Below are 20,760 nucleotides of genomic sequence, written 5' to 3'. Positions count from 1 at the left end.
GGGAGGAGGGAGACACAGGGGAGGGAGGAGGGAGGGGGGAGGAGGGAGACACAGGGAGGGGGAGGGGAGACACAGGGAGGGGGAGGAGGAGACACAGGGAGGGGGAGGAGGGAGAGGGGGGAGACACAGGGAGGGGAGGAGGGAGACACAGGGAGGGGAGGAGGGAGACACAGGGAGGGGGAGGAGGGAGACACAGGGAGGGGGGAGACACAGGGAGGGGGAGGAGGGGACACAGGGAGGGGGGGAGACACAGGGAGGGGAGGGAGACAGGGAGGGGGGGGAGGAGACACAGGGAGGGGGAGGGGAGGGGGAGGGGAGGGAGACACAGGGAGGGGAGGAGGGAGACACAGGGGGGAGGAGGGAGACACAGGGAGGGGGAGGAGGGAGACACAGGGAGGGGGAGGAGGGAGACAGGGAGGGGAGGAGGAGACACAGGGAGGGGGAGGAGGGACACAGGGGGGGAGGAGGGAGACAGGGAGGGGGAGGAGGGAGACAGGGAGGGGAGGAGGAGGGAGAGGGGAGGAGGGAGACACAGGGAGGGGGAGGAGGAGGGAGACACAGGGAGGGGAGGAGGGAGACACAGGGAGGGGAGGAGGGAGACAGGGAGGAGGGAGACACAGGGAGGGGGAGGAGGGAGACACAGGGAGGGGAGGAGGGAGACACAGGGAGGGGGAGGGGGAGGGGGAGGGGGGGGGACACAGGGAGGGGGAGGAGGGAGACACAGGGAGGGGGGAGGAGGGAGACACAGGGAGGGGAGGAGGGAGACAGGAGGAGGGGGAGACAGGGGAGGAGGGAGACACAGGGAGAGGGGAGGAGGGAGACACAGGAGAGGGGAGGAGGGAGACACAGGGAGGGGGAGGAGGGAGACACAGGGAGGGGGAGGAGGGAGGACAGGGAGGGGGAGGAGGGAGACACAGGGAGGGGGAGGAGGGAGACAGGGAGGGGGGAGGGAGACACAGGGAGGGGGAGGAGGGAGACACAGGGAGGGGGAGGAGGGAGACAGGAGGGGGAGGAGGGACAGGGGGGGGAGGAGGGAGACAGGGAGGGGGGGAGGAGGGAGACAGGGAGGGGGAGGAGGGAGACAGGGAGGGGAGGAGGGAGACAGGGAGGGGGAGGAGGGAGACAGGGAGGGGAGGAGGGAGACACAGGGAGGGGGAGGAGGGAGACACAGGGGTGGGAGGAGGGAGACAGGGGGGGGAGGAGGGAGACACAGGGAGGGGGGACAGGAGGGAGACACAGGGGAGGGGGGAGGAGGGAGACACAGGGAGGGGGAGGAGGAGACAGGGAGGGGAGGAGGGAGACAGGGAGGGGGAGGAGGGGAGACAGGGAGGGGGAGGAGGGAGACACAGGGAGGGGGAGGAGGGAGAGGAGGGAGACAGGGAGGGGAGGAGGGAGACAGGGAGGGGGAGGAGGGAGACAGGGAGGGAGGGGGGAGGAGGGAGACACAGGGGGAGGAGGAGGAGACAGGGAGGGGAGGAGGGAGACAGGGAGGGGGAGGAGGGAGACACAGGGAGGGGGAGGAGGGAGACACAGGGAGGGGAGGAGGGAGACACAGGGAGGGGAGGAGGGAGACACAGGGAGGGGAAGGAGGGAGACACAGGGAGGGGGAGGAGGGAGACAGGGGAGGGGAGGAGGGAGACACAGGGAGGGGAGGAGGGAGGGGGGGGGAGGGGAGACACAGGGGGGGGAGACACAGGGAGGGGAGACACAGGGAGGGGAGGGGGAGACAGGGAGGGGGAGGAGGGAGACAGGGAGGGGGAGGGGGAGGGAGACACAGGGAGGGGGAGGAGGGAGACACAGAGAGGGGGGAGGAGAGGGACACAGGGAGGGGGAGGAGGGAGACAGGGAGGGGGAGGAGGGAGACACAGGGGGGGGGAGGAGGGAGACACAGGGAGGGGGAGGAGGGAGACACAGGGAGGGGGAGGAGGGAGACAGGGAGGGGAGGAGGGAGACACAGGGAGGGGGAGGAGGGAGACACAGGGAGGGGAGGAGGGAGACACAGGGAGGGGGAGGAGGGAGACACAGGGAGGGGGACGGGGAGGAGGGAGACACGAGGAGGGAGACACAGGGAGGGGGAGGAGGGAGACACAGGGAGGGGGAGGAGGGAGACACAGGGAGTGGGAGGAGGGAGACAGGGAGGGGGAGGAGGGAGACACAGGGAGGGGAAGGAGGGAGACACAGGGAGGGGGAGGAGGGAGAGGGGGAGGGGGAGGAGGGAGACACAGGGAGGGGGAGGAGGGAGACAGGGGGAGGGGGAGGAGGGAGACACAGGGAGGGGGAGACACAGGGAGGGGGAGACACAGGGAGGGGGAGGGGAGACAGGGAGGGGAGGAGGGAGACAGGGAGGGGGAGGAGGGAGAGATAGATGGTACAGCAGGAAAGTCTCTCTCTGTCAGTTTCTTCTCTCTCTCTCTCTCTCTGTCTCTCTCTGTCTCTCTCTCTCTCTCTCTCTCTCTCTCTCTCTCTCTCTCACGCTCTCTCTCTCTCTGTCTCTCGCTTTCTCTCTCTCTCTCGCTTTCTCTCTCTCTCTCTGTCTCTCGCTTTCTCTCTCCCTCTCTCTCTCTCTCACGCTCTCTCTCTCTCTCTCTCTCTGTCTCTCTCTCTCTCTCTCTCTCTCTCTCTCTCGCTTTCTCTCTCTCTCTCTCTCTCTCTCTCTCTCTCTCTCTCGCTTTCTCTCTCTCTCTTTGACCCAGAAGTTGCAGACAGACTCAGCGGCCAAACTCCCCTCAGGAGGCCGGACAGAGCCAGACACGCACATACAGAAGAGGAAGGCGTGTATGTGAGTAGGGGAGAGGTGAGAGGGTTTGAAAGTTAGAGGAGGGAGGGAAGAGATGAGAGGGCTGAAGAGAGGAGAGGAGGAGAATTAGGGAGAGTGGGGGGAAAGAATGGAGGGGGAAATAGATGAGAGGAGAGGGGGGAGAGGAAGGGGAAGTTTCTTGGTGTCCACATCACTAAGAATCTATCAAGGTCCGTACACACCAACACAGTCGACTACGCCTCTTCCCCCTTAGGAGGCTGAATTATTTTGGCACGGGCCCTCAGATCCTCAAGTAGTTCTACAGCTGCACCATCGAGAGCATCTTGGCTGGTTGCGTCACCGCCTGGCATGACAACTGCTTGGCCTCCGACCACAAGGCACTACAGAGGGTAGTGTGTACGACCCCAGTACATCATCAAGCTTCCAGCCATCCAGGACCTCTATACCAGGCGGTGTCAGAGGGTAGTGTATACAGCCCAGTACATCACCAAGCTTCCAGCCATCCAGGACCAGTATACCAGGCGGTGTCAGAGGAAGGCTCATAAATTGTCAAAGACCCCAGATAGAATGTTCTCTCTGTATTAGTTGCCTGTGTCTCTTATTCTATATAACTTCATGTTCGTTTTGTTGTTTTGTAAGTTTGTTGAAGTGTTCTTCGTTTCATTAAATAAGAAGATGTATTCACATCCCACTGCACCTTGATCTCATCCATATAACGAACGTGACAGTTGTTTTACGAAGAATGTGATAAATAACATTTGATTTGATTGACTAGAGGGGAAAGCACTCGCCAAGCCAAGAAACCCTTCCAGGTCTGAGATGAAGATGTGTATGTGAGAGAGAGGCAGAGGGAGAGGGAGAGAGAGCGACAGAGAGAGAGAGAGAGACAGAGAGAGAGAGAGAGACAGAGACAGACAGAGAGAGAGAGAGGGAGAGAGAGACAGAGAGTGACAGAGACAGAGAGACAGAGAGACAGAGAGAGAGGGAGAGGGAGAGAGAGACAGAGACAGAGACAGAGCGACAGAGAGAGAGAGCGACAGAGAGAGACAGAGAGAGAGACAGAGCGACAGAGAGAGCGAGACAGGGAGAGAGAGAGAGACAGAGAGTGACAGAGAGAGAAAGAGAGAGAGACAGAGAGAGAGAGAGAGAGAGAGAGAGAGAGAGAGAGACAGAGACAGAGAGACAGAGAGAGACAGACAGAGAGAGAGAGATGGTCAAGGTGAAAGTTCAGACGAAAAGTCATATTACAGTTCGTAGAAACATGTCAATCTAAGTATAGAATCTTTAGGATGTTTGTATCGTAAATCTTCAATAACGTTCCAACCGGAGAATTCCTTTGTCTGTAGAAAATGCAATGGAACTCTCACTTGAACCCGAGTGACCAGCTCATGCTACTCTGGCAGACCTCTGACTCATTCAGCTCCCATTCCTGCACAGTAGAAGCATCAAACAAGGTTCTAAAGACTGTTGACATCTAGGGGAAGCCTTAGGAAGTGCAATATGACCCCATAGACACTGTATATTCGATAGGAAAAGAGTTGAAAAACTACTAACCTCAGATTTCCCACTTCCTGGTTGGATTGTTTCTCAGGTTTTTGAGTTCTGTTATACACAGAGACATCATTCAAACAGTTTTAGAAACTTAAAGTAAACATTAACAGTAAAAATTACACACAGAAGTTACAAAAGAATAAAGACATTTCAAATGTCATATTATGTTTATATACAGTGTTGTAACGATGTACAAATAGTTAAAGTACACAAGGGAAAATAAATCAACATAAATATGGGTTGTATTTACAATGGTGTTTGTTCTTCACTGGTTGCCCTTTTCTCGTGGCAACAGGTCACACATCTTGCTGCTGTGATGTCACACTGTGGAATTTCACCCAGTAGATATGGGAGTTTATCAAAACTGGGTTTGTTTTCTAATTCTTTGTGTATCTGTGTAATCTGAGGGAAATATGTGTCTCTAATATGGTCATACATTGGGCAGGAGGTTAGGAAGTGCAGCTCAGTTTCCACCTCATTTTGTGGGCAGTGTTGCACATAGCCTGTCTTCTCTTGAGAGCCATGTCTGCCTACGGCGGCCTTTCTCAATAGCAAGGCTATGCTCACTGAGTCTGTACATAGTCAAAGCTTTCCTTAAGTTTGGGTCAGTCACAGTGGTCAGGTATTCTGCCGCTGTGTACTCTCTGTGTAGGGCCAAATAGCATTCTAGTTTTTTGTTAATTCTTTCCAATGTGTCAAGTAATTATCTTTTTGTTTTCTCATGATTTGGTTGGGTCTAATTGTGCTGCTGTCTTGGGGCTCTGTGGGGTGTGTTTGTGTGTTCTCTCTCTCTCTCCGTGCTCCTCCCGACAACACAGGACAGAATTTACAGACCACACCCAACCACAGAGTCAGGCGCGTACACGACACAGTAGCCGGGGTCGCGCACCGCTACCTTCTCTTACTACTACGACCAAGCCAACCTACGGTCACGTTTCTACTACTATCTCTCTCTCTCCTTCCTTCTCTCTATCTAGCGCGACGTCTGAGCTCTGCTGCCCCGTTCTACAGTTCATTTGGTGAGTAGCTCGCTACTTCGTTTATTACAGGTTTACAACGCTTCATAATAAATTATGTTCATTAAAAAAACAAAAACAAAAAAAAAAATCGGATAACTGTCTTGAACTTTTTCCTGTTTGAGTGGGGAAATGATTGATTAGGCTATTTTATGGCGTGGTAGGTTTGAAATAATGTGTGTACTGGATGGTGTGGCAGGAGAGTGTAACTTTTACTGAAGTTAGTCATTTAATTTCCACTGAGTTGAACTTTTGGTTCCTGCCAATGAAAGGGGCGTCGTCTGTCTAGGAGTTTGTCTCCCTGCGCAACGAAAGGATGTAGTTTCCTTCGTGTTCTATAATCCAGTCCGTTTGGTGGGTTTGTATTGTATTTGTGTGCCGAGTCAACTACTGTGTGTGTGTGTGTGTGTGTGTGTGTGTGAGGAGCCAGTTTCCTACAGCAGGAAAATAATCCTGCGGCAACAGGAAATGTGGATTATAATTAATGAACTTTTTTTTTTTCAGGGGTTAATTTTTAAAAAAAATCGTAAGGGAAAATCAAATCTGACATTTTGAAAGTAGAAATGACAAACTTTTAAATCTCAAATACACGATAAGTTTTAAAACGCATTGCATGAAAGTTCTCCTACAACAGGGTGCTCTGACTCCGTGGTTTCCAAACTGTTTCCCCCGGGGCACAAACTGTTCATAACCCTTTTTTTTTGTGGTTGGATCATTTTTGCCGTTTTTTTCCCCCTCAACAGTCTGGAGGAAAAGTGATAACGCAGTCAGCAGCCTTCTCTGTTTAAACGTTAATTAATGACGTGTATGAAGCCCTCTCTTGTTTAAACGTTAATTAATTATGAAGCCCTCTCTTGTTTAAACGTTAATTTGAATGAAGCCCTCTCTGTGTATGAAGCCCTCTCTGTTTGTTTAAACGTTAATTAATGACGTGTATGAAGCCCTCTGTTAACGTTAATTAATGACGTGTAATGAAGCCCTCTCTTGTTTTTAAACGTTAAACGTGTTGAAGCCCTCTCTGTTTAAACGTTAATTAATGACGTGTATGAAGCCCTCTCTGTTTAATGACGTTGAAATTAATGACGTGAAGCCCTCTCTTGTTTAAACGTTAATTAAACGTGTATGAAGCCCTCTCTTGTTTAAACGTTAATTAATGACTTGTTGAAGCCCTCTCTTGTTTAAACGTTAATTAATGACGTGTATGAAGCCCTCTCTTGTTTAAACGTTAATTTGATGATGAAGCTCTAAACGTTAATTAATGACGTGGATATTCTAAACGTTAATTAATGACGCTGTAAGCTCTAAACGTTAATGATGACGTGGATATTTGACAGGTGGCGCTGTATTGAAACCACTCAGCCTCCATCTTGGCTCTCCCTCCACAAATGTAAATAATATTCTGGAATCTATATAAAAATGTGTTTAATAATGTTTACATTCGTTTCTGACACGTTTTATTATATTAATATATATTTAATTTATGTATATATGTGTATGTTTGAGCTAAGCATTAAAAATAAAACAAAATATATAAAAACATTTTCCTCAAAGTATATTTTGTTTTTTTTAGAGAGTATTAATGTTGCTGTCCCCACCACTACACCTTTTTAAAAGACATTTATACTAAAGACTGTTCAATGGCCAAAACCTGCTCAATGGCCAAACCTGCTCAATGGCCAAAACCATAGCATTATCAATCCAGAGTTGTATATACATCATTGGGTTTAATCGGAGGATTTTATCGCCCTGGTGGGAGGAGCGCTCAGAGACGGTCGCGGACAAAACTTCTCCGTTGGCAGATTAACTTTAACCTTGCTTTTCGCTTCCTAATGGCGCCCCCGTGTGGCCAAAAAGAGCCGCACTGGAATGTCTGAACAAAAGGAACTTTAGGAATGAGCGTCATTCATGTAATGTACGTTACTGTTTCGCTTAGGAAACAGCAGCAATGAAACGGAGACAGAACGTTGAGACCGGTTTGGGCTGCGCGGTCTGGAAGACACACTGCAAGCCAGACGCATCTGTCGCGGCAGGAATCATTTCAGCTCCATGCATTCCATCTGGACGTCTATGTCCTGAGGATGTTGGCGGGGAAATGCCTTGAAAACCCCCTGTAATTTCCATGAGTCTGGATCTGAACGTTCAGATCCCAGTCGTTTTTTATTTGTTTGTTGTTTTCGTTTGAACCCTATCCGAAAACCTTCATCTTTAACCATTTGGAATGAATGGCAAAACATTAACCCTTTGAAATTTGACATTTGGAGAAACGTGGATAAACGTCAGAATCTGAAGTTAAAATTGGTCAAACTGTGAGATCTTGTTGGGATGCTATTTTATATATCTGCAGTGTTCTAAACGTTCTAAATATTCTAAACATTCTAAATCCCCTTTGTCTGGGGGAGATGACATCATATGTTGTTACTGTTGTCAGTCCCCAGAGAGAGAGAGAGACGGAGAGAGAGAGAGAACACAATTCTACTCTTTCGTAAGCTGTAGTTGTGAAACTTGAGTGAATGAATGGATGGGTGGATGGATGGATGAATGGGGGGGGGTCTGACCCTGGTCTCCTGATTGGGAACGGAGGGGGATCTGAACCCTGGTCTCCTGATTGGGAACGGAGGGGGGATCTGAACCCTGGTCTCCTGATTGGGAACGGGGGGGGGATCTGAACCCTGGTCTCCTGATTGGGAACGGAGGGGGGATCTGAACCCTGGTCTCCTGATTGGGAACGGGGGGGATCTGAACCCTGGTCTCCTGATTGGGACGGGGGGGGGATCTGAACCCTGGTCTCCTGATTGGGAACGGGGGGGATCTGAACCCTGGTCTCCTGATTGGGAACGGGGGGATCTGAACCCTGGTCTCCTGATTGGGAACGGAGGGGGGATCTGAACCCTGGTCTCCTGATTGGGAACGGAGGGGGGATCTGAACCCTGGTCTCCTGATTGGGAACGGGGGGGGGATCTGAACCCTGGTCTCCTGATTGGGAACGGAGGGGGGATCTGAACCCTGGTCTCCTGATTGGGAACGGGGGGATCTGAACCCTGGTCTCCTGATTGGGACAGGGGGGGGGATCTGAACCCTGGTCTCCTGATTGGGAACGGGGGGGGGATCTGAACCCTGGTCTCCTGATTGGGACGGGGGGATCTGAACCCTGGTCTCCTGATTGGGAACGGGGGGGATCTGAACCCTGGTCTCCTGATTGGGGGAAGGGGGGGGATCTGAACCCTGGTCTCCTGATTGGGAACGGGGGGGGGGATCTGAACCCTGGTCTCCTGATTGGGAACGGGGGGATCTGAACCCTGGTCTCCTGATTGGGAACGGGGGGGATCTGAACCCTGGTCTCCTGATTGGGAACGGGGGGGGATCTGAACCCTGGTCTCCTGATTGGGACGGGGACGGGGGGGATCTGAACCCTGGTCTCCTGATTGGGAACGGGGGGGGATCTGAACCCTGGTCTCCTGATTGGGAACGGAGGGGGGGGGGATCTGAACCCTGGTCTCCTGATTGGGAACGGGGGGGTCTGAACCCTGGTCTCCTGATTGGGAACGGGGGAACTGGTCTCCTGGGGGGGATCTGAACCCTGGTCTCCTGATTGGGAACGGGGGGGGATCTGAACCCTGGTCTCCTGATTGGGAACGGGGGGGGGGTCTGAACCCTGGTCTCCTGATTGGGAACGGGGGGGATCTGAACCCTGGTCTCCTGATTGGGAACGGGGGGGTCTGAACCCTGGTCTCCTGATTGGTCTCCTGAACCCTGGTCTCCTGGGGGACGGGGATCTGAACCCTGGTCTCCTGATTGGGGACGGGGACGGGGATCTGAACCCTGGTCTCCTGATTGGGAACGGGGGGGAGGGATCTGAACCCTGGTCTCCTGATTGGGAACGGGGCGGAGGGATCTGAACCCTGGTCTCCTGATTGGGAACGGGGGGTCTGAACCCTGGTCTCCTGATTGGGAACGGGGGGGTCTGAACCCTGGTCTCCTGATTGGGAACGGGGGGGGGGGTCTGAACCCTGGTCTCCTGATTGGGAACGGGGGGGGGGGTCTGAACCCTGGTCTCCTGATTGGGAACGGGGGGGGTCTGAACCCTGGTCTCCTGATTGGGAACGGGGGGGGTCTGAACCCTGGTCTCCTGATTGGGAACGGGGGGGGGGTCTGAACCTGGTCTCCTTATTGGGAATGGGGGGATCTGAACCCTGGTCTCCTGATTGGGAACGGGGGGTCTGAACCCTGGTCTCCTGATTGGGAACGGGGGGTCTGAACCCTGGTCTCCTGATTGGGACGGGGGGGTCTGAACCCTGGTCTCCTGATTGGGAACGGGGGGGGGATCTGACCCTGGTCTCCTGATTGGGGAACGGGGCGGAGGGATCTGAACCCTGGTCTCCTGATTGGGAACGGGGGGGGTCTGAACCCTGGTCTCCTGATTGGGAACGGGGGGGGGGTCTGAACCCTGGTCTCCTGATTGGGAACGGGGGGTCTGAACCCTGGTCTCCTGATTGGGAACGGGGGGTCTGAACCCTGGTCTCCTGATTGGGAACGGGGGGGGGGGGGTCTGAACCCTGGTCTCCTGATTGGGAACGGGGGGTCTGAACCCTGGTCTCCTGATTGGGGGGGGGGGAACCCTGGTCTCCTGATTGGGGGGTCTGAACCCTGGTCTCCTGATTGGGGGGGGTCTGAACCCTGGTCTCCTGATTGGGGGGGGTCTGAACCCTGGTCTCCTGATTGGGGAAACCTTTGTCTTGACCGTTATTAGGGGGAAGCGTATCCCACTGAGGGGGTTTTAAGAACACATTTGGTGAAAGAATGTCACTCATCTGTCGTCAATGAGTTTGGCAGAGCCTTCGGTTGCTTCTCTTGTTACTGTGTGTGTGTGTGTCCCAGTTGATATTGAATTAACCATGAAAGCTGCTACTACTGCAGAGAGGGAAAAAAACACACACACACACCACTAAGGACGGTTGAAAGTCCCCCCCAGTCAGAGGGAAGCCTTTGAACCCAGCAGGACTGAGGATGTGTGTGTGTGTGTGTGTGTGTCCAGCAGGGTCTGTGTCTCAGCTGAATAACAGATGCTAGCCTGGGTATGGCTTTCTAAAGGTTGGCTCTAAACACACCGGATTCACGTTCAGTATTTATGTCGGAAACAAAATAAAGGACAACTAAATCAAATAACCCATGAAGGAATACGACTTTTACTGCTCAACAAGGAATACGACTTTTACTGCTCAACAAGGAATACGACTTTTACTGCTCAACAAGGAATACGACTTTTACTGCTCAACAAGGAATACGACTTTTACTGCTCAACAAGGAATACGACTTTTACTGCTCAACAAGGAATACGACTTTTACTGCTCAACAAGGAATACGACTTTTACTGCTCAACAAGGAATACGACTTTTACTGCTCAACAAGGAATACGACTTTTACTGCTCAACAAGGAATACGACTTTTACTGCTCAACAAGGAATACGACTTTTACTGCTCAACAAGGAATACGACTTTTACTGCTCAACAAGGAATACGACTTTTACTGCTCAACAAGGAATACGACTTTTACTGCTCAACAAGGAATACGACTTTTACTGCTCAACAAGGAATACGACTTTTACTGCTCAACAAGGAATACGACTTTTACTGCTCAACAAGGAATACGACTTTTACTGCTCAACAAGGAATACGACTTTTACTGCTCAACAAGGAATACGACTTTTACTGCTCAACAAGGAATACGACTTTTACTGCTCAACAAGGAATACGACTTTTACTGCTCAACAAGGAATACGACTTTTACTGCTCAACAAGGAATACGACTTTTACTGCTCAACAAGGAATACGACTTTTACTGCTCAACAAGGAATACGACTTTTACTGCTCAACAAGGAATACGACTTTTACTGCTCAACAAGGGATACGACTTTTACTGCTCAACAAGGAATACGACTTTTACTGCTCAACAAGGAATACGACTTTTACTGCTCAACAAGGAATACGACTTTTACTGCTCAACAAGGGTCATGGTTTTACTGCTAAACAAGGGTCATGGTTTTACTGCTAAACAAGGGTCATGGTTTTACTGCTAAACAAGGGTCATGGTTTTACTGCTAAACAAGGGTCATGGTTTTACTGCTAAACAAGGGTCATGGTTTTACTGCTAAACAAGGAATACGACTTTTACTGCTAAACAAGGGTCATGGTTTTACTGCTAAACAAGGAATACGACTTTTACTGCTAAACAAGTCATGGAAACAAGGGACTTTTACTGCTAAACAAGGAATGGTTTTACTGCTAAACAAGGGTCAGTTTTACTGCTAAACAAGGGAAGGTTTTACTGAAACCAGGATGGTTTTACTGCTAAACAAGGGAGGAAGACCAAGGGAGGACTGCTAAACAAGGGTCAGGTGAAGACCAGGGAGGTGAAGGTGAAGACCAGGTGGAGGTGAAGACCAGGGGAGGGGTGGGTGAAGACCAAGGGGTCAGGGAAGGTGGAAGACCAGGGTCAGGTGAGGTGAAGACCAGGATGGGCTAAACAAGGTCAGGAGGGTTTTACTGCTAAGACAAGGGAGGATGGTTTTGGCTGAAGACCAGGAGGTGGTGAAGACCAGGGAGGAGCTAAACAGGGGAGGTGAAGACCAGGAGGGAGGTCAGGAGCTGAGACCAGGGAGGTGAAGACCAGGAGGAGGAGGAGGTGAAGACCAGGAGGTGAAGACCAGGAGGAGGAGGTGAAGACCAGGAGGAGGAGAAGACCAGGTGAAGGTGAAGACCAGGTGAAGGTGAAGACCAGGAGGAGGAGGAGGTGAAGACCAGGAGGAGGTGAAGACCAGGAGGAGGTGGAGGTGAAGAAGACCCGGTGGAGGAGGTGGTGGTGGTGAAGACCAGGAGGTGGTGAAGACCAGGAGGAGGAGGAGGAGGTGAAGACCAGGAGGAGGTGAAGACCAGGAGGTGGTGAAGACCAGGAGGAGGAGGAGGGGGAGGAGGAGGAGGAGGTGAAGACCAGGAGGAGGTGAAGACCAGGTGAAGGTGAAGACCAGGAGGAGGAGGAGGAGGAGGAGGTGAAGACCAGGAGGAGGAGGGAGGTGAAGAAGACCCGGTGGAGGAGGTGGTGAAGACCAGGAGGAGGTGAAGACCAGGAGGAAGGTGAAGACCAGGAGGAGGAGGAGGAGGAGGAGGAGGTGAAGACCAGGAGGAGGTGAAGACCAGGAGGAGGTGAAGACCAGGAGGAGGAGGAGGAGGAGGTGAAGACCAGGAGGAGGTGAAGACCAGGAGGTGGTGAAGACCAGGAGGAGGAGGAGGAGGAGGTGAAGACCAGGAGGAGGTGAAGACCAGGAGGAGGAGGAGGAGGAGGTGAAGACCAGGAGGAGGTGAAGACCAGGAGGAGGAGGTGAAGGTGAAGAAGACCCGGTGGAGGAGGTGGTGAAGACCAGGAGGAGGTGAAGACCAGGAGGAAGTGAAGACCAGGAGGAGGAGGAGAAGGTGAAGACCAGGAGGAGGAGGAGAAGGTGACGACCAGGAGGAGGAGGAGGTGAAGACCAGGAGGTGAAGACCAGGAGGAGGAGGAGGAGGTGAAGACCAGGAGGTGAAGACCAGGAGGAGGAGGAGGTGAAGACCAGGAGGAGAAGACCCGGAGGAGGAGGTGAAGACCAGGAGGAGGAGGAGGTGAAGACCAGGAGGAGAAGGTGAAGACCAGGAGGAGAAGACCCGGAGGAGGAGGTGAAGACCCAAAGACGAGGTAAAGAAAGCTTCAAACAGAAGACTCAACAGTTCTACATGTGGAAGATGGAAGGAGCTTAGTGGTGTTGGAAGCTCTCTCCTCTCGCTTCCATCATTTGTTCCATGGCTAAAGTCTGTTTCAGCGGAGTGTGTGTGTGTGTGTGTGTGTGTGTGTGTGTGTAAGCGAGAGGGAGAGATCTAAGGACTGTGTTATGTAAAAAAAGAGAAGAAATGACATTAAAAGTTAAATCTAAGTCAGCATTTTCCACTAAAAGAGGGAACTGGGTCGGGGCCCTACATCTAACATCGTCTATTAGGATGATTTGATGGCTTTGATGCCAACTACTGAGTTAGAGTATGAGAGAGAGATATATTCCAATTGGCTATTCTTTAACTCTAAAAGCTCTGGCATCTTCCCCAATATTCCCAACCCTTCCATAACAAAGCCATCACCCACAGAGAGATGAACCTGGAGAAACCCATTACTCATCTGTTGATTGGCAGCGTAGCCTAGTGGTTAGAGCGTTGGACTAGTAACCGGAAGGTTGCGAGTTCAAACCCCCGAGCTGACAAGGTCGTTCTGCTCTTGAACAGGCAGTTAACCCACGGTTCCCCAGTAGGCCGTCATTGAAAATAAGAATCTTAACTGACTTGCCTGGTAAAATAAAGGTAAATCCTTAATGATCTGTTGATTGACTCCTTAGTCATCTTTAATGATCTGATTGGCTCCTTAGTCATCTTTAATGATCTGATTGGCTCCTTAGTCATCATTACTCATCTGTTGATTGGCTCCTCAGTCATCATTTACTCATCTGTTGATTGTCTCAAATGTGGCACAGAAAGGAAAGCTTTAGCTGAAGTTGGGATTTAGTTTCCTCTTAGGATTAGAGCTGAATGAGAAATCCATCCGCCGAGGTTAATTAACCTTGCGTGGACAGCCTTCACAACAGACCTGTCTACTGCAGCACAGGAATGTATCCTGTTGTAGTTCAGACAAGGAGTTTCCTGCTCGATTATTGTGAACTATATAATCTCTCTCTCTGTCTCTCTCTAGGTTCCCGTGTAACAGACAGACATGTTGGTGATTTTAACCTTCATCCTCCTCTTCCACGTCATCTCAGTCATCATCCTCTTCATCAGCACCATCAACAATGTACAGTACCAAACCCAGGCCTTTGTCCAAACGTCACTTAAACATTCTCAGACTCTTTTTTTCCTGCACATTGTTACGTTACAGCCTTATTCTAAAATGGATTGATCTCTCATCAATCTACATACAATACCCCGTAATGACATCACAATACCCCGTAATGACATCACAATACCCCGTAATGACATCACAATACCCCGTAATGACATCACAATACCCCGTAATGACATCACAATACCCCGTAATGACATCACAACACCCGTAATGACATCACAACACCCCGTAATGACATCACAATACCCCATAATGACATCGCAATACCCCATAATGACATCACAATACCCCACAACCCCGTAATGACATCACAATACCCCGTAATGACATCACAATACCCCATAATGACATCACAATACCCCATAATGACATCACAATACCCCATAATGACATCACAATACCCCGTAATGACATCACAATACCCCGTAATGACATCACAATACCCCGTAATGACATCACAATACCCCGTAATGACATCACAATACCCCATAATGACATCGCAATACCCCATAATGACATCACAATACCCCATAATGACATCGCAATACCCCATAATGACATCGCAATACCCCGTAATGACATCACAATACCCGTAATAACATCACAATACCCCGTAATGACATCACAATACCCCATAATGACATCACAATACCCCATAATGACATCACAATACCATGTAATGACATCACCCATGTAATGACATCACAATACCCCGTAATGACATCACATACCCCGTAATGACATCACAATACCCCATAATGACATCACAATACCATGTAATGACAGTGAAAACAGGAATTTTCAAAATTTTACCAAATGTATTAAAAATGAACAACAGAAATATTTGAGGTAAAAACATACAAGTGGGACATAATGACATCCCACAACCCAGTGAAATGCAGGGCGCCAAATTAAAAAAACAATAGAAATTAATTAAAATTCTTCAAACATACAAGATTTATACACCATTTTAAAGATGAACTTGTTGTAAAATGACATCACAATACCCATACAGCCATGTACCATACAGCCATGTACCATACAATCCAGCCAAGGAGAGGGGAGCCATCACAATACAGCCATGTACCATAATGACATCACAAGCCAAGGAGAGGGGTCCCATGTACCATACAGACATCTACCACCATACAGCCATGTTCCAGCCAAGGAGAGGGTCTACCATGTACCATACAGCCATGTTCCAGCCAAGGACATCACATGTACCATACAGCCATGTTAATGACATACCATGTAATACAGCCATTTTCCAGCCAAGGAAGGGGTCTACCATCACAATACAGCCATGTTCCAGCCAAGGAGAGGGGTCTACCATGTACCATACAGCCATGTTCCAGCCAATGAGAGGGGTCTACCATGTACCATACAGCCATGTTCCAGCCAAGGAGAGGGGTCTACCATGTACCATACAGCCATGTTCCAGCCAAGGAGAGGGGTCTACCATGTACCATACAGCCATGTTCCAGCCAAGGAGAGGGGTCTACCATGTACCATACAGCCATGTTCCACAAGGAGAGGGGTCTACCATGTACCATACAGCCATGTTCCAGCCAAGGAGAGGGGTCTACCATACAGCCATGTTCCAGCCAAGGAGAGGGGTCTACCATGTACCATACAGCCATGTTCCAGCCAAGGGGAGGGGTCTACCATACAGCCATGTTCCAGCCAAGGAGAGGGGTCTACCATGTACCATACAGCCATGTTCCAGCCAAGGAGAGGGGTCTACCATGTACCATACAGCCATGTTCCAGCCAAGGAGAGGGGTCTACCATGTACCATACAGCCATGTTCCAGCCAAGGAGAGGGGTCTACCATGTACCATACAGCCATGTTCCAGCCAAGGAGAGGGTCTACCATGTACCATACAGCCATGTTCCAGCCAAGGAGAGGGGTCTACCATGTACCATACAGCCATGTTCCAGCCAAGGAGAGGGGTCTACCATGTACCATACAGCCATGTTCCAGCCAAGGAGAGGGGTCTACCATGTACCATACAGCCATGTTCCAGCCAAGGAGAGGGGTCTACCATGTACCATACAGCCATTTCCAGCCAAGGAGAGGGGTCTACCATGTACCATACAGCCATGTTCCAGCCAAGGAGAGGGGTCTACCATACAGCCATGTTCCAGCCAAGGAGAGGGGTCTACCATGTACCATACAGCCATGTTCCAGCCAAGGAGAGGGGTCTACCATGTACCATACAGCCATGTTCCAGCCAAGGAGAGGGGTCTACCATGTACCATACAGCCATGTTCCAGCCAAGGAGAGGGGGTCTACCATACAGCCATGTTCCAGCCAAGGAGAGGGGTCTACCATGTACCATACAGCCATGTTCCAGCCAAGGAGAGGGGTCTACCATGTACCATACAGCCATGTTCCAGCCAAGGAGAGGGGTCTACCATGTACCATACAGCCATGTTCCAGCCAAGGAGAGGGGTCTACCATGTACCATACAGCCATTTTCCAGCCAAGGAGAGGGGTCTACCATGTACCATACAGCCATGTTCCAGCCAAGGAGAGGGGTCTACCATACAGCCATGTTCCAGCCAAGGAGAGGGGTCTACCATGTACCATACAGCCATGTTCCAGCCAAGGAGAGGGGTCTACCATGTACCATACAGCCATGTTCCAGCCAAGGAGAGGGGTCTACCATGTACCATACAGCCATGTTCCAGCCAAGGAGAGGGGTCTACCATGTACCATACAGCCATGTTCCAGCCAAGGAGAGGGGTCTACCATGTACCATACAGCCATGTTCCAGCCAAGGAGAGGGGTCTACCATGTTCCATACAGCCATGTTCCAGCCAAGGAGAGGGGTCTACCATGTACCATACAGCCATGTTCCAGCCAAGGAGAGGGGTCTACCATGTACCATACAGCCATGTTCCAGCCAAGGAGAGGGGTCTACCATACAGCCATGTTCCAGCCAAGGAGAGGGGTCTACCATACAGCCATGTTCCAGCCAAGGAGAGGGGTCTACCATGTACCATACAGCCATGTTCCAGCCAAGGAGAGGGTCTACCATGTTCCATACAGCCATGTTCCAGCCAAGGAGAGGGGTCTACCATGTACCATACAGCCATGTTCCAGCCAAGGAGAGGGGTCTACCATGTACCATACAGCCATGTTCCAGCCAAGGAGAGGGGTCTACCATGTACCATACAGCCATGTTCCAGCCAAGGAGAGGGGTCTACCATACAGCCATGTTCCAGCCAAGGAGAGGGGTCTACCATGTACCATACAGCCATGTTCCAGCCAAGGAGAGGGTCTACCATGTACCATACAGCCATGTTCCAGCCAAGGAGAGGGGTCTACCATGTTCCATACAGCCATGTTCCAGCCAAGGAGAGGGGTCTACCATGTACCATACAGCCATGTTCCAGCCAAGGAGAGGGGTCTACCATGTACCATACAGCCATGTTCCAGCCAAGGAGAGGGGTCTACCATACAGCCATGTTCCAGCCAAGGAGAGGGGTCTACCATGTACCATACAGCCATGTTCCAGCCAAGGAGAGGGGTCTACCATACAGCCATGTTCCAGCCAAGGAGAGGGGTCTACCATACAGCCATGTTCCAGCCAAGGAGAGGGGTCTACCATGTACCATACAGCCATGTTCCAGCCAAGGAGAGGGGTCTACCATGTACCATACAGCCATGTTAGGGGTCTACCATACAGCCATGTTCCAGCCAAGGAGAGGGGTCTACCATGTACCATACAGCCATGTTCCAGCCAAGGAGAGGGGTCTACCATGTACCATACAGCCATGTTCCAGCCAAGGAGAGGGGTCTACCATGTACCATACAGCCATGTTCCAGCCAAGGAGAGGGTCTACCATGTACCATACAGCCATGTTCCAGCCAAGGAGAGGGGTACCATACAGCCATGTTCCAGCCAAGGAGAGGGGTCTACCATGTACCATACAGCCATGTTCCAGCCAAGGAGAGGGGTCTACCATGTACCATACAGCCATGTTCCAGCCAGGGGTCTACCATGCCATACAGCCATGTTCCAGCCAAGGAGAGGGGTCTACCATGTACCATACAGCCATGTTCCAGCCAAGGAGAGGGTCTACCATGTACCATACAGCCATTTTCCAGCCAAGAGAGGGTCTACCATGTACCATACAGCCATGTTCCAGCCAAGGAGAGGGGTCTACCATGTTCCATACAGCCATGTTCCAGCCAAGGAGAGGGGTCTACCATGTACCATACAGCCATGTTCCAGCCAAGGAGAGGGGTCTACCATGTACCATACAGCCAGGGGTCTACCATACAGCCATGTTCCAGCCAAGGAGAGGGGTCTACCACCATACAGCCATGTTCCAGCCAAGGAGAGGGGTCTACCATGTACCATACAGCCATGTTCCAGCCAAGGAGAGGGGTCTACCATGTACCATACAGCCATGTTCCAGCCAAGGAGAGGGGTCTAGCCATGTTCCAGCCAAGGAGAGGGGTCTACCATGTACCATACAGCCATGTTCCAGCCAAGGAGAGTACCATACAGCCATGTTCCAGCCAAGGAGAGGGGTCTACCATGTACCATACAGCCATGTTCCAGCCAAGGAGAGGGTCTACCATGTACCATACAGCCATGTTCCAGCCAAGGAGAGGGGTCTACCATGTACCATACAGCCATGTTCCAGCCAAGGAGAGGGGTCTACCATGTACCATACAGCCATGTTCCAGCCAAGGAGAGGGGTCTACCATGTACCATACAGCCATGTTCCAGCCAAGGAGAGGGGTCTACCATGTACCATACAGCCATGTTCCAGCCAAGGAGAGGGTCTACCATGTACCATACAGCCATGTTACAGCCATGTTCCAGCCAAGGAGAGGGGTCTACCATGTACCATACAGCCATGTTCCAGCCAAGGAGAGGGGGCCATTTCCAGCCTACCATGTACCATACAGCCATGTTCCAGCCAAGGAGAGGGGTCTACCATGTACCATACAGCCATGTTCCAGCCAAGGAGAGGGTCTACCATGTACCATACAGCCATGTTCCAGCCAAGGAGAGGGGTCTACCATGTACCATACAGCCATGTTCCAGCCAAGGAGAGGGGTCTACCATGTACCATACAGCCATGTTCCAGCCAAGGAGAGGGGTCTACCATGTACCATACAGCCATGTTCCAGCCAAGGAGAGGGGTCTACCATGTACCATACAGCCATGTTCCAGCCAAGGAGAGGGGTCTACCATGTACCATACCGCCATTTTCCAGACAAGGAGAGGGGTTTACCATGTACCATACAGCCATGTTCCAGCCAAGGAGAGGGGTCTACCATGTACCATACAGCCATGTTCCAGCCAAGGAGAGGGGTCTACCATGTACCATACAGCCATGTTCCAGCCAAGGAGAGGGGCCATGTACCATACAGCCATGTTCCAGCCAAGGAGAGGGGTCTACCATGTACCATACAGCCATGTTCCAGCCAAGGAGAGGGGTCTACCATGTACCATACAGCCATTTTCCAGCCAAGGAGAGGGGTCTACCATGTACCATACAGCCATTTTCCAGCCAAGGAGAGGGGTCTACCATGTACCATACAGCCATTTCCCAGCCAAGGAGAGGGGTCTACCATGTACCATACAGCCATGTTCCAGCCAAGGAGAGGGGTCTACCATGTACCATACAGCCATTTCCAGCCAAGGAGAGGGGTCTACCATGTACCATACAGCCATGTTCCAGCCAAGGAGAGGGGTCTACCAGCCATACAGCCATTTTCCAGCCAAGGAGAGGGGTCTACCATGTACCATACAGCCATGTTCCAGCCAAGGAGAGGGGTCTACCATACAGCCATGTTCCAGCCAAGGAGAGGGGTCTACCATGTACCATACAGCCATGTTCCAGCCAAGGAGAGGGGTCTACCATGTACCATACAGCCATGTTCCAGCCAAGGAGAGGGGTCTACCATGTACCATACAGCCATGTTCCAGCCAAGGAGAGGGGTCTACCATGTACCATACAGCCATGTTCCAGCCAAGGAGAGGGGTCTACCATGTACCATACAGCCATTTTCCAGCCAAGGAGAGGGGTCTACCATGTACCATACAGCCATTTTCCAGCCAAGGAGAGGGGTCTACCATGTACCATACAGCCATTTTCCAGCCAAGGAGAGGGGTTTACCATGTACCATACAGCCATGTTCCAGCCAAGGAGAGGGGTCTACCATGTACCATACAGCCATTTTCCAGCCAAGGAGAGGGTCTACCATGTACCATACAGCCATTTTCCAGCCAAGGAGAGGGGTCTACCATGTACCATACAGCCATGTTCCAGCCAAGGAGAGGGGTCTACCATGTACCATACAGCCATGTTCCAGCCAAGGAGAGGGGTCTACCATGTACCATACAGCCATGTTCCAGCCAAGGAGAGGGATCACAATAGTTAGAAATAGCGATTTTAAAATAATCACTTACCTTTGATGATCTTCATCTGGTGGCACTCCCAGGTCTCCATGTTAGACAATAAATGTTATTTTTGTTCGATCATGTCCCTCTTTATGACTAA

The 20,760-nt window shown here is 51.3% G+C and overlaps 2 protein-coding genes across 2 annotated transcripts in view; one reads left to right on the top strand and one right to left on the bottom strand.

The window, feature by feature from the left end:
• The first annotated feature begins 5,194 nt into the window (after window positions 1-5,194).
• The window catches only part of LOC135564846 (epithelial membrane protein 2-like), a 31,920-nt gene continuing 16,354 nt past the window's right edge, over window positions 5,195-20,760 (top strand). The window contains exons 1-2 of the mRNA XM_065010909.1: window positions 5,195-5,328; window positions 14,081-14,179. Coding sequence (XP_064866981.1) covers window positions 14,102-14,179 — 78 coding nt within the window. The 5' untranslated portion in view covers window positions 5,195-5,328; window positions 14,081-14,101. The remainder of the gene's footprint in view (window positions 5,329-14,080; window positions 14,180-20,760) is intronic.
• Window positions 7,152-10,133, bottom strand: LOC135564928 (basic salivary proline-rich protein 1-like). Its single transcript, XM_065011009.1, has 4 exons — window positions 9,941-10,133; window positions 8,772-9,811; window positions 7,881-8,517; window positions 7,152-7,195 (listed from the first exon to the last, which is right to left on the bottom strand). Exons 1-4 carry the CDS (start codon window positions 10,131-10,133, stop codon window positions 7,152-7,154), a joined length of 1,914 nt encoding a protein of 637 aa, XP_064867081.1.

This window comes from Oncorhynchus nerka, linkage group LG26 (assembly GCF_034236695.1).
Source record: "Oncorhynchus nerka isolate Pitt River linkage group LG26, Oner_Uvic_2.0, whole genome shotgun sequence".
Classification (NCBI taxonomy): domain Eukaryota; kingdom Metazoa; phylum Chordata; class Actinopteri; order Salmoniformes; family Salmonidae; genus Oncorhynchus; species Oncorhynchus nerka.
The sequence above is the reverse complement of the archived record's forward strand: the minus strand, read 5'-3'. Positions and strand labels throughout refer to the sequence as shown.

Coding starts and splice junctions, on each gene's coding strand:
- LOC135564928 (XM_065011009.1), bottom strand. CDS start 10,133: ATGAGTGACATTCTTTCACCAAATGTGTTCTTAAAACCCCCTCAGTGG. Junction 8,518..8,771: donor TTCCCAATCAGGAGACCAGG/GTTCAGATCCCC, acceptor TCCCCCAATCAG/GAGACCAGGGTTCAGATCCC. Junction 7,196..7,880: donor TTCCCAATCAGGAGACCAGG/GTCAGACCCCCC, acceptor CCTTTTGTTCAG/ACATTCCAGTGCGGCTCTTT.